Source organism: Pezoporus wallicus, unplaced genomic scaffold (assembly GCF_028554395.1).
Source record: "Pezoporus wallicus isolate ANWC-B61680 ecotype Strahan unplaced genomic scaffold, APGP_CSIRO_Pwel_v1 contig_8788, whole genome shotgun sequence".
NCBI lineage: Eukaryota > Metazoa > Chordata > Aves > Psittaciformes > Psittacidae > Pezoporus > Pezoporus wallicus.
This window is the reverse complement of record NW_026639196.1, coordinates 58,128-74,696: the sequence shown is the minus strand read 5'-3', so window position 1 is coordinate 74,696 and position 16,569 is coordinate 58,128. Positions and strand designations below refer to the sequence as shown.

The 16,569-nt window shown below is 50.6% G+C and overlaps 1 protein-coding gene across 1 annotated transcript; it reads left to right on the top strand.

Moving 5' to 3' along the window:
* Window positions 1-1,107: 1,107 nt before the first annotated feature.
* On the top strand, window positions 1,108-15,886 carry HDAC8 (histone deacetylase 8). Its single transcript, XM_057413839.1, has 11 exons — window positions 1,108-1,211; window positions 1,637-1,689; window positions 2,727-2,857; window positions 4,777-4,918; window positions 7,702-7,814; window positions 8,875-8,952; window positions 9,408-9,516; window positions 11,074-11,246; window positions 12,289-12,383; window positions 14,056-14,161; window positions 15,400-15,886. Exons 1-11 carry the CDS (start codon window positions 1,134-1,136, stop codon window positions 15,420-15,422), a joined length of 1,101 nt encoding a protein of 366 aa, XP_057269822.1. The 5' UTR covers window positions 1,108-1,133; the 3' UTR covers window positions 15,423-15,886.
* The last annotated feature ends 683 nt before the right edge of the window (window positions 15,887-16,569 follow it).

The following is a 16,569-nucleotide window of genomic DNA, read 5'->3' as shown; positions in this document are numbered from 1 at the left end:
TCTAGTTTAAAGCTCTGTCAGTCAGCCCTACTAGCCTGTAAACAAAGACCCCTTCCCCCTCTGAGAAAGGTGAATCCCATGTTATGCCAGCAGGCCTGGTGCTGTGTAGGCCATCCCATTATTGAATACCCCAAAACTGTGGCAGTGACACTAGCCACAGACCTAAGTATTAATAGACTGGGTCTGTTACTTCTGGACATGCTGCCTACAACTATAATGATGGAGTTACAAATAACCTGTGTTCCAGATTACCAACAGTGCCAAGGTCCTGAAGTCTCTTGATTGCCCTTGAATTATGAGTTGTGGCTTCATCATCACTCACTTGGAAGAGCAGTAATAGGGTAATAGCCTGAGGGCCATACCCGGCTAGGAAGTTTCCTAGTGATGTCCTGAACACAGGCCCCAGGGAGGCAGCAAGCTTCTCTAAGAGGAGGGTCTATCCAGCATACTGGACCCTCTGTTGCCCTCAGAAGAGAATCACCTGACCCTGTAGCACATAATTTCTTCCTCATGGAGGTGGTCCTGACTCAGGGGTTAGACCTTTCTGACCTTGGCAATGCCTCTGGGGTAGGGGGAACGTTATCTGTACCATGCACCGACTTGCCTTCCACCATCCAGAACATCGTACCTGTCATACAGAGGCACTTGGGAAGGTGGGGTGGGAAAGCAGGGGTTTCGCCTGCTGTACCCAGCGTCGACTTGCTCCCATTCACTCCTTTCCTTTAAGCTGCCACCTTTAGCCTGGTGGGGAAGAGAGTGGGGGACGGACAACCGCCAGCCCGGCTTCTCTCCCTGTCCTAGTAAAACCAGGAGGATGCGTTGGGAGCCGGCGGGGTGTGGACAGCGCCAGTAGGGAACGGCAGGCGTCCCCCGGCCGTATTCCGGGAGCGGGGCTGCGTCCTCAGGCGAGGGCCTCTTGTAATGGCGGCGCTGCTTTTGTAAAGAACGGCCACCGCGAGCCGAGGACACCCCGGTAAAACGCCTCCGACACGAGCGTGCAGCTGCTCCGCGCGCCCTGCCGTGCTGGGCGCCGCTGGGGCCGGGCCCGCGCAGGGACTGCAGCTCCCGGCGTGCTCCGGGGCCGGAAGTGCCGGTCTCGGCGTGCTCCGGTGTGGCGCAGCGCGGTAGCTCGGATGGCGGCGGCGCCGGTGTATGTGTACAGCCCGGAGTACGTGGCCCTCTGCGACTCCCTCTGCAAAGTGCCCAAGCGGGTCAGCGCCGCGCAGGGGGTGGCGGTAACGCGGCCCTGGGGGACTCCGGCGGGGGGGGTGTTGGGACCGCAGGGGTGAGGCCTGGGGTCGGAGGGCACCCCTGGAGTCCCGCCGGGAGGCCGGGGGGTGTTGGGGAGGTTGCCGGCGACAGCGGGAGCGTACGGAGAGGGCGCAGCGCCGCCCCCGGGCAGCGGCGATGTGGGGCCGGGCTCAACCCGCGCACCGCCTGTGGCCGGGACGCGGAGGAGGCACTGCCGAGGTGCTCCCCCCGCCCCACGCCGAAGAGCTACAGAGCCCGCCTCAGGCTGGCGCCATCTGAGCCGTGCTGCTCCTGGGAGAAGTTCCGGTTACGCCTTCGCTGCAGGTGGCTCTGCTGCCGTCTCTTTCGCGGGGCTGCTCACGGGCTTACTCTTTCTTTTCTTTAGGCCAGTATGGTGCATTCGTTGATTGAAGCGTATGCCTTACTTGACCAGATGAAGTAAGTACTCTCCTTTTCTGTTAAGAGAATGTTTTCTTCTCTGCTAAGGTGTGGAAGGTACTGGGTAGCTCGAGGGCTGCCCCTGCTTGCAGAATGATTCTAGGAGCCTGGCAGTGTGTATTTCTAGGATATAAAGGAAGTCTGAGTTTTGTTAAAGGGACAAGATTGTGGTAATTATGGAAAATTGGACAAAAAAAAAAATGGAGAAAGTCCCACACGCCAGTTCAGCAGGGCCAGAGGTGCCTGTTGAAACTTTTTAAGGAATTTTTTTCTTTCTGGTCACTTTGCAAAATACGCTTTGGAAATATCTGTAGGTACCATTGCAGAGGTGAACCCAAAGGGCTGTTTGCCCTGGCATAGGGTTAGAAGTGCTCACCACTGGGCTAGCTTAAGGCTGGGAGCTTCTTGTGTTCTTCCCATAGCAACTGTGTTGCCTGCAGCTGCCCCCAGGGCTGAGGCTTGGAGGGAGCTTCTACATGTCACAAGATTTATTTAAACAGATTGCGAAGCACCACAACTTGGGAAAGGTGATGTGTGAATTGCTGAGGACAGAGACGGCCTCTGCTTTGAATGCAGGTGGAGTTAAGAGCGTGTGAGAGGTGCTGCTCAGCCTTCTGACCCATCAGGCTGGTGTCTTACTGCAGCACTGGGCTGGGCCTGGCCGTTGTCAACTCTGTTCTTTTCTCTGTGTGTAACCAGAGTGTTGGATGTGCTGGGCACTGCTTAAACTGGGAGAATATGCAGAAAAGGAAGAAAAACTTCAAGCAAAGTGGCAAGGTTAATGCAGGCAGCACCTGCAGGTGTTCCTCACTGGGGCAGGCACAGCAGATAGTGCCATGCTGGGGGAAAGGCCCACTCAGCTGATGAGCTTTTTCGCTCCAAATGATAGTCTGGTGTGAGAGGAGGTGGGAGTTTTGTTTGCTTTGTCAACAGCAGCTGGCAAAAGGCTTCTTGTTTGAGGAGGTTAAAGCTAGGTTTTCCTGACAAACCTTGGAGCTTCTTGTCCTGGATGTGCTCCCTTCCTCCTCTCTGCCTAGGATAGTCAAGCCTAAAGTGGCCTCCATGGAGGAGATGGCCAGCTTCCACACAGACGCCTACTTGCAGCACCTGCAGAAGGTCAGTGAGGAGGGAGACGATGACCATCCGGACTCCGTGGAATATGGACTGGGTAAGGATATGTATCTTCAGTGAGAGATTAACTGAGTATTAGGACCAGGATGCTTTCTGCTGACGCTGAGGTTAGACAGAGGGATGAGCTCAGGTGGGCTGTTTATGGGGGGAAACGCTGATAGGGTGCTGCTGAGCCTTGTCAGACTGGCGTTTTCAACTGTTGCCAGCAGAGGGTGCTGTCAGCCTCACACTGTCCCTTGCGTACCGGGAGCCAGTCCGTTTTGCTGCTGCTTTTAGGATCTCGGGCAGAACAGAAGGCCCTGACTTGCTGACTTTGGCTTCCACAGGTCTGCTGTGGTGAAGGACACATGCCTGAAGCTGCAGCCAGGCACCAGAGTCGTCCGGGTGTTTTCTGGGTGACTTTGCTTACCTCCTGAACAAAGGCCGCCACCTGCCTGCACTTAAGACAGCCTGAGCAATGCAGTAGTTAGCGCAGGCAAGATGGCTCTGCGTACGCTTAGCGTCAGGAGCAGGAAGAGTGACCCAGCACTGAGGCAGTGGTACACATTCTGCGCTGATCTCATGGGTTTCCCCTAGGTCTGCCCTTTGTGTCTCTGAAGTTTGTCTGTCTGGAGGCAGAGGAGCAGCCCTGGAGTTTTGCCTTGCCGAGGAGCAGCTTCAGGGAGGCTGCTGTCGGAATAGGTGAAGATCATAATCTAGCTATAGACCTGAGGTCTACCTAGGCATGTCTCCTTTGTGGAGTTCTTGTTTTTATGGGGGACGTACAACAGTGACTGTGCCATGGCTTTTCTCATAGGGTAGCCAGAGAACTGAGAGTGTTGTTGCAAGATGGATGTGAGGGGCCAGTAGGTTGGGCTAACCAGGCACACACATCATAAGTCGGATCAAGACCCACCTCTGAATGATCTGACTGCAAGGAAATGTTTTGGTTGTTGATATTTGTGGTGAGTTAACCTTGGCTGGCTGCCAGGTGCCCACCAAGGTACTTCGCTCCCCCTCCTCAATAGGGTACGGGAGAAAATACGATGCAATAGAACATGGGTCAAGATAGGCAAGATGGTTCGCTAGTTACCATCATGGGCAGAACAGACTTAGCTTAGGGATATCAGTTCAGTTTGTTGCCAATTAAAAACAGAGTAAGACAGTGAGAATTGAAAACAAAACTGAAATTACAGTCCCCCTCATCCACCCTTCTTCCTAGGCTCAACTTCACTCAGAGTTTTTTTGCCACCTTAAGCAATGCAAGGGGATGGGGAATGGAGGTCGTGGTCAGTTCATCATGTGTTGTCTAAAGCAACAACACAGAGGGACGTGGAGCTGTTGGAGTGAATCCAGAGAGGGCCACAGAGATGCTGCAAGGGCTGGAGCAGCTCTGCTGTGGAGCCAAGGTGAGAGAGCTGGGCTGGTTCAGCCTGGAGAAGGGAAGGCTCCTTAAGGGGAGACCTTATAAAAGTCTTCCAATACTTAAAGGGGGCCTGCGGAAAATCTAGAGGAGGGACTTTTTACAAGGGCCTGTAGTGACAAGACAATGGGAAATGGTTTTAAAGTAGAATGGGGTAAATTTAGGTTAGACATTAGGAAAAAATTCTTTATTATCAGGGTGGTGAGGTGCTGGCACAGGGTGCCCAGAGAAGCTGTGGCTACCCCATCCCTGGCAGTGTTCAAAGCCAGGTTGGATGGGGCTTGGAGCAAGCTGCTCTAGTGGAAGGGGTCCCTGCCTGTGGCAGGGGGATTGGATGATCTTTAAGGTCCCTTCCAACCCAAGCCAGTCTGTGTTTCTGTGGTCTGCTCCACTGTTAACCATCTTGGGCTGCAGGAGTTTGTGCTACACCTTTTTCATTGTGACTGGTATGGAAAGTTAGAGAAGTGATTAAAGACAGAGCTCAGAAAAAATCAGATGTGCTTCCTGCAGAGGAAGAGGCCTGTTGCGTCTGACACACGGACTCCTGCCCACAGGTTATGACTGTCCAGCTACTGAAGGGATCTTTGAGTATGCGGCAGCTGTGGGAGGAGCCACCATCACTGCAGCCCAGTGTCTGCTGGATGGCAAGTGCAAGGTAGCCATTAACTGGCCTGGAGGGTGGCATCATGCAAAGAAGTAAGAAAACAATCTCTTCCCTTGTGTTTTCTCAGCCAGTGTGTGAACCCTACTCCTAGTTCCCAGCTTCCCTTTGAACCCTCAGGGTGCAGCCATCCAGCTGGAAGAGAAAGCAGGATGTGAGAGGGGTGAGGGAAGAAGGTCAGGAGGTAGCCTTCTGCCCTATACTCTGCAGGAAGAAGCAGAGTATAGGGCAGAGGCCTGAGAGTAGGCATGTTACTGCCCAGTCCTTATGCTATCATGAACCACAGTGCAGGTCTGGGGCAGATAGATTCAGAGGTGTCCTGACATCCATGGATACTTGGTTATCTCTTGGAGTTTAGTGAGAACTGATTTTGCAAACTCCATAGAGAAGGGCTGTGGAGAGGTAAATGCTTGTTGTCACTCCTAACTTGGAAGAGAATGGGAACGCATTGTCCAAATTGGTCTGCGTGGCCTTTTGGTTTCTTAAATAAGAGGTCTGAAGCAATGCAGGACTGACCACTGTTCTCTCCATGCTCTTTGGGTGGCTTTTTGTTCTGATCTCTGATGTTAATAACAATCTTCAGAACAACAGGAGAGGAAGTAAAAATTTTATCCCTGGATTGTGTGGTTCTCTAGTGCTAAAATAATTTTTCCGTGGCCTGTGTTTTGTATGTTTTAACTCATGTCCCCCATCTCCCAAAACATGAGGCCTGTGTGCAGATGCAGACAGGATGGCACCCTTCCTTGTCCCCAGCAATCTGGCCTTTGCAGCACCATTCTCTTTCCCTGCGGAGCCCCAGCAATCAGCAGGAGTCATGTCTTGCCCTAAAGACTTGCACGTGGGTGTGCAGATTTCTCTTGCTCCAGTGACTCTTCTGACCTGGCAGAGGAAGCAGAGGTGTAGCAGTGGGTGCAACCACCAGCGACACCGGCGTTGTACTGGGACCTTCTTCGTGGTCAGCACTTCACTGAATATGGGTTCGGCTGCAGCTTGCTGGGGAAGGAGAGGGTCCAGCCTGGCCGAGCTGAAGCTCTTCACAGGAGGGATGCCTTTTAAAGATCTTCTCTTTTATCTTGATTGCACAGTTCATAAAATGCCTGTAACAGAAGAAACCTTTGCGGTGTTGTTGCCACCAAGCTGTGCTGTTACCCCTATTGTGGGATGCAAAGAGTGTTTAAAAAAGGCACTGAATACCTGCTGATCTCAAAGGAGCCTTCCCAGTCACTCCAGTGAGGTGGTGTGGGATGCTCAGGGCAGGCAGCAGCTTTGGTAGGTGCCAGTCCAGTGTGAAAGTTCAGCAAGACAGATGCTGAGCTGCCGGTGTCTGGTGCTAGGACCTGTGTTCTAGCAAAATACATACCCTTTTGTGAAAAAAGACTTGCTGTCTGGCGCCTTAGTTATTTACCTGAAGGTAGGAATGGTAACCGCTGTCACCACGCTCAGTTCCCTGGAGTGCCTTTGAGGCAGAGGGCAAGATGCTGAGTTGGTGCCTTTACTTGACCTCTGCCTGAGCTCTGCTGTGTGGATCTGGGGTGGGGAAATCCCAGGTGCTTTCCTTGAGCTGCAGCTCTGATGCTGGTCAGCCTCTGAGCTGGTGTCATGCTCTGTTTGGCCTCAAGGTTGAAAGAGTTAGTGTATTACGTCATGGAGAGAGTGCCTGAGACATGATGTAGTTCATTTTGCTTTCTTGCAGGCTGGGAAGGCAGGGAGGAGTGTGGTTTGTAATCACAGTTAAGGAAGATTCCCAGGGTACCTGCTAGCGTCCCAGTTCTCAGCATCACTGTAAATGAACAGAGTCAATGGGAAGCATCTGTGCACTGTGACATTTGCAGGGAGTGAGAGCAAGTGCAGTTATGCTACCTCATACCTGCTACTCAGTGTTCCCAGCTGTTTGCTGAGCAGGGGAGTGTCAGGAAATGACTGGAATGCTGTGGCTGAAAGTCAGGAAGCATTTCAAAGAGACACATCTCAGATCTTGGAGTCTTTGAGCCTGGGGAATGGGGTTTTGGACACTCCTGTTGCAAAGTGTAAAGCTTTGGTTTAAATCAGCTCTCCAGGGCTGACTAGGAGTGAAATGGGCTACTGCCAAGCAGTGCCGGGGACTTGACTTAGAAGAGAGTTTGGAGTAGGGATTAATAAACTTTTTCCTGTGATACCAGTGGTATGGAAGCTGCCCCCGATGTATGTTAGGGATGAATAAATCTTTCCATGCAATGTCTGTCCTCTTTTTAGCTGTTGTGGCTGTTGTCTGGCTGAGCCCAGGAGTTGCACTGTGAGGGACTGCCTTGTGGAGTATCCTGTTTGTGTTTTCCTGGGGAGGAAGGGAGAAAGTTGCTTTGGGAAGAGGCTTAACCTCCATACCCTAAGGGCCAAGCAGGACTGTCCAGGGGCCTGTTCTCTTGCTGCAGAGGTAGAGGAGGTAACAGTGGAGAGTCTGTTTGAGTTGGGTGGCTCTGAACTTACTTAAAATACCTCAGCTGCAGAAAGCAGAAATTTTATTTGTGCAACAGCAAGATGGTCAAGCCCAAGCCCTCCATGGCTCAGGCCTCCTTGCGGCAGGGCCAGACGATGCTTTACCAGCTGCTAGCAAGCCCAGGGTTGTGAAGCCATTGGCACAATGAGTCATATTCTCTGTGCTCCCCAGCCATGCTTTGAGCTGTTTCTGACCCGTCCTTTGATTCGTGCTGGGCCTTGGCTGGGCTATTCATACTCCTCTGTGCACCCACAGGGTGGAGACTTGCAAAATAAAGGAGATAATGACAAGATCAGATTAGTGGTGTGTTGACTATATGCAAACTCATGGATGTTGTTTCCACAGAGATGAAGCTTCTGGCTTCTGTTACCTGAATGACGCCGTCTTGGGCATCCTGCGGCTGCGCCAGAAATTTGACCGTGTCCTTTATATCGACTTGGATTTGCATCATGGGGATGGTAAGGACCAGTGCAGGCTGCAGACAGCACAGCAACATCGCTGGTTGGGAGGGGGAAATGGGGGAAATCAAGGCATGTCAGTGCAGTGGGGCTGTACCTGCTGCAGCAGTTGTGGCTGTGCCTCCTTTCAGTGCAGTTGAGTTCCCTCAATCCATTTCTGCCTTGTCCTGCTTTATGGACTTGCCCTGTGCTACTCATCAGACCTCTCTTGAGGGTTTGGGCAGAAGTCTTGTACCTAAGGCAACAAATATCATGTTCATATCCCAGTAATCCCCTGTGCTAGTGGCTCTCCAGCAAGAACTTCCCCCAGTCCCTTGTCTCCCCTTCTGGCAGAGCAACTGCTGACAGTGTTTGATTGATTGATGCTACCAGTGCAAGAGGGAAGCAGTAGTAAATGGTGCTTTTAAAAGAGTTCTTGATGCTATAAAATGAAAGCTAGTGCTGGCCATGCTGGAATCACTCTCTCTTTCAGAAGCATTATTTCAACACCATTTAACATTTCCTGCTCTTGTGAATTTTACGATGTGTTTCATTTTGCTCTGTTTCTCCCCTACATTTGGTTTCTGTTAGGTTTCTTGTTACTTCTTTTTCCCTTCCCACCCCAACTGTTTTAATGTGTCTTTAAAGAAAAGAAAAGGTATACTTAATTGCAGCAGTGCTGGGGAAAAGCCAGAGAGCCTGGGTGCTCTGTTTCTAATCACAGCCAAGCTCTGGCCAAGGCATCCCTGCTAAGCTTCCTCCCCCAGCCTGGCAGGCCCAGCAGTGCGGACCCTGAGTGCTGCTAATGTGGGCGCTGATCTGAGGCATTGAGACCCATTCAGTACCAGTACTGATTAGCATGAGACCTGCCAAATTCTTTTCAGTTGTGATCTTTGTTGCAGTCAAATTTAGATCTCCATTGGTTAAGGATGGAGTTACTGAGCCACATCTGGTTTTTCCCTTTCTTTGTTCTGTTCTTGCTCTGTTTGCAGCGGCATGTTTATCAAGTGGCTCATTTATCCAGTGGCTGTCATTTATGTGAATGATGCTTGAAAGCTTTTTCCTCTTCCTTTTCCAATAGGAGTTGAAGATGCCTTTAGCTTCACCTCAAAAGTAATGACTGTTTCTCTGCATAAGTTTTCACCAGGATTTTTCCCAGGCAAGTTGAACACTAGGAGGTTTGTGCTAATGCAGTTCATATGTAGAATTGTAGAATGGTCAGGGTTGGAAAGAGCCTTAAGATCATCACTGACAAGGCCCCAGCAAAGACAGGTCCCATCTCTTCTGTCCGATGGAGGCATCTCACTGCCTCTGCTGTTGACCCAGAAGAAGGAAAGAAGGGGAGCTATATGTTTGACATTTCCCTCTTTGTGGTTGTAGCTGAGCTTGGCAGAGCCACTGCTGGGTGGCCACCTGCACACCTGTGAAAGTTGCACAACAGAATTGGGCAGGGGGTGAGAACCAGGTCCACCCAGGCCCTCCTTTTATTGGTGGTGGCAGGTGGACTTTTCCATGAGCATGCCAAAGGTCTGAGCTCTCTGCTGTCATCTGAGACATTTCTCTTGCTCCTGATCTGCTTCCCTTAATTCACCATGGGGTGTTTCTCTTTTTCAGGCACCGGGGATGTGACAGATGTTGGCCTGGGGAAAGGTCGCTATTACAGTGTGAATGTACCCATTCAAGATGGCATTCAGGATGAGAGATATTACCAGATCTGTGAAACGTAAGCCCTCTTGCTTTGATCTGGTTTACTTGGATGGGATTTTATAGAACCTAGACTGCACAGATTTTTTTTATTTACTATTTGAAATGATGGTCCTTTCTTAAGGAAGGACCTTCTCCTGTTAGAGATTTTGGTTATAGCAAACACTGATCTTAAGGGGTCTCAGAGGTCTTGTGTGAATCCTTAAGCAAACTGAACATACAGAGGCATTTGTGGATGTCTGGAGGGTCTCTTTGCCATGGGTCAGCCTTGTGTGTTTAAGGAGAGACTGAGAAGGACTCTCATGGTTTAAGCCCGGATGGTAGCTGCTGGCTCGCTCTGCCCCACTCGCCAGTGGGATGGGGAGGAAAATCAGCAAAAATGTAAAAACCTGTGAGATGAGGTAAGAACAGTTTAGTAATGTAAATAGAATAAATTCTTGTAAAAAATAATACTAGTTAAAAAGGGAAATGAAGAGAGAGGAAGGAATAAACCCCACACCCTGCTGAGAGAAGAACAAGTGATGCCCAATATCATTGCTCAGCACTTGCTGACCAGCCCGACCCAAGCAGCGACCCAGCTCTTCTGGATAACTCCCCCGAGTTTCTGGACTGAGCATGACGTGCTGTGGTATGCAAGGAATACGCCTTTGGCTATCTCAGATCTGGTGTCCTGTCTCTGCTTCCTCATGGCTTCTTGTGCCCCTCCTCATTGGCAAAGTACAAGGGACTGAAAAGTCCTTGATCAGGGTAAGCGCGACCAAGCAACAACTGAAACATCCGTGCATTACCAGCGTTATTCTCAGAGTAAAGGTGAAATTTGGCACTGCACCAGATCCTAGGAACAGAATTAACTGCTGCAGCTGAAATCAGGGCAAGTACCTTTTAGCTGTGGAGTTGAACCCTGACCATCAGTGGGAGATCTGCTTGGGCCTGAGCTGAAAGTGTTTTCCAAGCAGCTTTTGTTTTGTTTTCACATCTGTTTCTACTTTACCAAGATAAAAACACTTGTGGAAAGACCATGTTTTTCTCCATTATTTTTCCTTGTATTTTGGGCTTTGGAGCACAGTGCTGCAAACAGGATTGTTATCTCTGTGGTGTTCATAATACCAAAAACCTGGAGCAAAGCCAAGTGTCTGACATGCCCAGCTGCCTTCTGCAAGAGAGAATACTGCTCATGAACTTTCTCCAGGCACCTGAGCATCACTAGAGCCAGGGAAAATGTGTTTCTGACTTGAGCCATATGGGAGAGAGGAGAGTGGGAACCTAGACAGAGCCTTCCTTTCTTCATCTTGCCCTGGTGAGAGGTGTCTGAGAGTTTAGGATTACTATTTCTCTAGACCTTTTGTTTCACTGTGACTTTTATAGGGGAGAAAAGCCCCTGGGTTTGGCTTGCAGCACTTCCACTAGGAGCAGCTGATGCAAACATGTGGTTTGGAGAGCATAACTTGTGTGAGGGGGTGGGAGCAGAGAATGCAGAAACGTTGAGAAGCGTAAGTTGATCTGAGGACCAAGGCCATACCACCAGCACCCTCTGAGTTGTGTCTGTGGTAACCCCTGTTGCTGCTTCTCTTCACAGTGTGCTAAAGGAGGTGTATGCCGTGTTCAACCCAAATGCAGTTGTGCTGCAGCTGGGGGCAGACACCATCGCTGGGGATCCCATGTGCTCTTTCAACATGACCCCTGAGGGGGTGGGCAAGTGCCTGAAGTACGTCCTGCAGTGGCAGCTGGCGACCCTTGTCCTGGGAGGAGGTGAGTGTGCCCGTCCTGCTGTTTGGTCATGAGGAAGACTGGTTTGTCTCATGGCCTGTCCTCAAGCAGGTGTCTTGAGCTCAGCTCTGGCTGGAGTTCAGCAAGGTGGCTGCAGGCAGCACCAGGAGAGTGCACTGTGCCGTGGTGCAGTCTTCACACAGACCTGAAGTCCTTGATGCTGGCTAATGCAAGTCTCAATCCTGACCTTCAGATCTTGAGTTAAAGGGTCTTTGGCCCTTCTGGAGATGAGCAGAGGCTGTTAACCATGATGAACTGACGTTGGCTTCTCAATGGCACCTCTGATTCCCATCTCTGCTCATCAGCCCTTCAGTGCTTCTCCTTGAAAGTGAGCACTGTGTTCCCAAATTTACCTTGGGCATCTGGCAATGAACGATTTACTCAAGCAGGGACTTGGGAAACGGGTTGGCCATCTGAATGATGCAGCAGGGCTCTGAAGGCTAAAGATGACTTAGTTCTGTCATACTGCATCACCAGCTGCTTATCCAGGAAGACAGGCTTTATACAACAGCATTTGAGATCAATAAAACTCACTGAGTGCCAGGCTGTACCAATGAGCTTCATATTGGTCCTCTCAAACATGACACGGCTGAAGAGCTCACCAGCAAATGGCCTGACATGTATATCATGATTTATGGGTTGGAGGCTGGTATTATAAAGCAAGGATCCCCCATGGCCACTGCTACCCTTGCACTTCCTTCTCTGCTACCTTTGATCCCCCCTCGTTGTTGCCAGGAGAGAGCCCAACACATGGGGTTGGCAGTTATGCTGGGTCTGAGATGATGACTGGAGGACCCAGGCCTGTGCCATGCTGGGTGTATCTGGGGTACAGTTTGTGAGGTCTGCCCTTACATACAACGTCATTCCAACTTGGCCTTGTGTAGCCAGCGGATGCAACATGCAGGGCACAGCCTGAGTGGGTGGAGCAAGCTGAATTCATGTAAACTGTGTGTGTTCCTTTCAGTAAAATCTCCCTCTTCTCCCACTCTCCCTCCTCCAAAATCACAAATCTTGCTGGAGACAGGAGGCTACAACCTTGCCAACACAGCTCGCTGCTGGACATACTTGACTGGGGTCATCCTTGGGAGAACATTGTCCTCCGAGATCCCTGATCACGAGGTAAAGCTTTGACAAACCCTTCCTTCTCCATGCACAAGAGCTGAGTTGTTCCCCCTAATCCTTGGTGCTCAGTACTGTTCTGTTGAGACACTCCTGTAACAATAATGCACTGTCCTAGCAATGTAGTGGGTGTTTGGTCCCAAACTCTGGGGCTGTCTACACCTTTTCATAAGGAATTGCGATTGCCAGTAACTTCTAGTCTGTGATAATTATGGAGAAGATGGGAAAAGGAAGTCACCCGTATGCTCAGAGAGCTCTTCTGGATATGCATGTGCTTTTTGTGCCAGACCTGTATGAAGGCTTTACGTTTTAGTCCTGCTTTCATAAACTTACAGGAAGTACCAGGAGTAGCTTTGGAGCTTTTCTGACCATCAGTGCTGCAGTGGGTGCTGTAGCGGGCTATGGGGCCAGGTACTCGTCACGACTGCACATGAGCTGCCTCAGTTCCCATCTTGAGTGGGGCTGGGCAGCTGGTTGGAGAGGCACAATCTAGACTGAATCTGGATGGAATAGCTACAGATTCATAATAGGTCTCAAAATGCAGATCAAAGTTATTGACCCTACAGAAACAAACCCACATGTGCAAAGCAGTTCCAGCCTGCAGTGACTCAGAGGAGAATTATGGGTTTGCCTTTGTCTAAGGATCTCATGGATCAGTATGCATGAGGAAGTAAAGCTTTTTTGTGCATTGAAACTGGAAATTCATCATTCTATAAACTGGTTATTACAGCTACGAGATGCTTTTTGAGAGGTGTGCTTAAATAACTTCATTTTCCTTGTCAGTACTGGCATGTTGAGGTCTGCTTGGAGAAGCCATTGCTGCCTACGCTAATGGAGAGATGTCAGTCTTGGGTTGCCAGATCTGCCACCTCCAGTGTCACCCTTAAAGTAAACCTCAGCCCTGTGCATCATTAATCACCTGGGAGACTGTGGTTCTGTGAATGTCCCTGTCTGGTGCAATAGCTTGAAGTCCAAACTAGTTTTCAATGCAGTGAAGCTCCAGGGATAGCAATAGGACCTACTGCAACTTCAGCACTGAATTTTTAACCCTAGAGTGTCGTCGTCTTTGGACAGCGCTGTGTGCTTGTGAAATGAACCTGTTGGCAGTGATTTGGGATTCTGCATTACCATGTAGAGTCCATATGCTGCAGATTTTCTCATTCAGGCTCACCTGCACGCTATTGGAAAGACACATTATTAACCTTAAAGAACTTTTGATTTTTCTCCTTCCAAGTGTTTGACAGTCATGTCAATGCAGCACTCTGAAAGGTTGTGTGGACATCTGAAAGGATATCTGATAGGCAGCACTTGAATTTTGTTCATAGAACACCCCCGCCCCCCCCCCCCCCCCGGCCCCAAACAAATGGGTTTGCAGGGAACCATGAGTAAAATGAGTGTCACCAGCTTTGCCTAATAAAGCACTGGGAGAGACATCTGCTTTTGGCTGCACCACAGAGTTCTGCTTCCCAAGCCCTTCAATTGATAGTGGCTGCAAACTTCCAGTGGGCACAGATGCTGCAGAAGCACCTCTTTGACACAGTTAAGGTACATGTGCACCTCAGGTGGAGAAAATGCTCTTCTCTTTTTACAAATGGGTCCCCATAGGGAACGCTCTCACAGCCACAGCCCACCAGAGACCTCTACACTCACTCTGCTCTCCTCTTCCTTGCAGTTCTTCACAGAATATGGTCCAGACTATGTGCTGGAGATCACACCGAGCTGCAGACCAGACCGCAACGAGCCACAGAGAATTCAAGAAATCATTAACTCAATCAAAGGTGAGTTGTCCAAGCCAATGGTCCTGCTCCAGGCTGACAGGTCCTCTTAGAGAGGACTGGCAGGAAAGCTCATAGGAGTCTTTTCCACAGACTAGAAAGATGAACCACATTCTTGACTTGCCAGTGTTTCCCTGTCCAGTCACTGGGGACTTCACCTGGTTGTCATGACTTTTCCAATAGGATGATGATTATATTTTTCAATTATGGTCTTTCACCATAACTGGGAGTCTCACCAGTTCTTCACAAACCTGATCTTACTTTTAAACAAACCCCCCTTAATAAGGTGACAGAACCCTTTGGTGCACCAAGCTGCTGCAGAATTGAGGACTGGATCCTGAGTGCTTTCCCCGGGGTCCCACAAAGACCCAGCTATTCTTCTTTTTTATTTCAGGCCTAATGAGAGCCCCTGGTCTGCCTTTGGCAGGAGTATGTGTAGTGTCCTTGGGGCCACCTTCTGCAGCATCCTTCCACTGGCCCTTGAGGCAGAGCCAGAGCTGCCTTGCTCTTCTCAGAGCTTCCTGCAGGGCTGGGCCTTGCCTGAGGGCAAAGATGGTTCCCCACCTGATCTCCATACATCTCCTAGCCAGGCAGGAGATTGAAAGCTGTTGGGAGTCGAGGGTAGGCAGCTGGGTGAGCCCAGCAAGCTCCTGCCAGCCTTGTTTGATGCCCTTGCCCATCTGTCTTGCCCCTGTCCCCAGGAGGAGCTGGAGGTAGTGAGACAGGTCTCTGCAGCCCTTTCCACTCTGGATGTTGTGATGTGTTGGTGTTCAAAGCAGAGTAGGAGGTGGGTAGGAGATGCAGTGGCTGCGGATGCCTTGAGTTGTACATTTCCAAGCACAGGTCAATCCTAGGGAGGGGACATCCTCCTCGACCTGTCCAGGAGAGGAGGAACAGCACTGCTCCAGAGCTGGGAGGGATCTGTGCTGCACGCTTCTGGCAGTGCATCCGGCAGAGAGGAGGGACAAGGCAGCCTGGAGTGAGTGTGTGCCCCTCCAGTGCTGGCCCATGTATCCAGCCAGGCCAGCTGCAGGTTGTAGTGGGCAGTGGTGGCAACATCTCCCTTTGGTAGTTGCCTGAGTCTGACTGGGAGGAGGGCAGCAGCCTCTGCAAAGTGAGAGAGGGGTGAGCAGGGGCTGCACTGAGGCTGTCCAGGCTCTCAGGCATAAGGATGGCACCACGGCCCCTGGCAGACTGAACCATCAGTGGAAATCCAGTTTTCTGCCTCATTTTATTTGCAGGAAATCTGAAGCACGTTGTTTAGCAGAAAAGGAAGGTTCAGGTTTCTGCAAGAGCATTTCCTGTGGGCAGCATGGTGTGTTTATGTGAGCAGCAGTGAAATTCGTGGCTGTTGGGGAAATCTGGAAGAAATTACTGGTAGTTGGTGATGTTTTTCTCTTCAAAGAAGAAAAGCTGCTGTGCACCATGGGCACTGTGGCTCTCCCCAGGCAGGAGTCTGGGCCCTGGAGCCACAGGCTTCCAGTGTCTGCAGAGCCTCCCTTGCTCCTTCCTCTTTCCTTCTTCAACACCACAGAGTTTATTCTCACAACTAGTTTTAAATTTTTTTCAAGAGAGCTGTGACCCAGGCCCAGCACCGCATTGCCCTGGGGGCAGGAGCACGGCCTCTACACTGCCCTGCTGGAGACAGGCCCAGGCCCGGCCAGGGCATGGGGCACAGCCTGTGCCTCTGCCCAGGGAGGGGCCCAGCCAGGATGTTTTTAACTGGGACTTTTTTTTTAATCCAGTATTTGAAATACTCCTCAGCCCTTCCCTTTCCTTTCCTCCTGCGCTGCACTGCCCTGCTAGTGCTTTTTCCACAGCACTTCATGCATTTGGTGCTTAATGCAGCACAGACACCCCTGCCTTGGGCCATGGTGTTTTCCAGGGATGCTCTCTAGAGCATCAATGGAGATGCAGGGCAGTGTGGCAGCTCTTGTCCTTGGAGATCTCGCCTGAATGCCCCAGCACCCCAGGAGAGCTGCTGGCTGCATCCTCAGCAGGGGGACAGGTACACACACATGGGGCCTTGGGCTGTGAAACCTTCCTCTGCTGCCACTGTCCCCTCCTTCACTGGGTCCGCAGAGCATTTTATTTGTGGTGTTTCTTGTTAAAGATGTCTGGTCACTGTGGGAAAGCGTATTTCCTGTGGCTTTAACTAGAATATGCTGGAATAAATAGGAAGACCAAAGGGACTTGCAGCCTGGTTTTGTTTTGATCTCTTGTTTTTCATCCAAACGCCACACTTGGGTTAAGGAAAGCCCCTGACTCTGTAAGGTGGTGGTGGGGGAATCCACAGAATTACTGGGGAAAGAACCTTCTAGAAATGCCCCCAAACCACCTTCAAATGTTGCGAATTACACTCAAACCACCAGCTCCCAAAGTGCAAACATCCAGCCCTACTCCTAAGCCTA

Excerpts from the sequence above, each read along its gene's own strand:
- HDAC8 (XM_057413839.1), top strand. The coding sequence starts at position 1,134 with ATGGCGGCGGCGCCGGTGTATGTGTACAGCCCGGAGTACGTGGCCCTC. Across the intron at positions 2,858-4,776 it reads CTCCGTGGAATATGGACTGG|GTTATGACTGTCCAGCTACT; the intron begins GTAAGGATATGT and ends TCCTGCCCACAG. Across the intron at positions 11,247-12,288 it reads GACCCTTGTCCTGGGAGGAG|GAGGCTACAACCTTGCCAAC; the intron begins GTGAGTGTGCCC and ends TGCTGGAGACAG.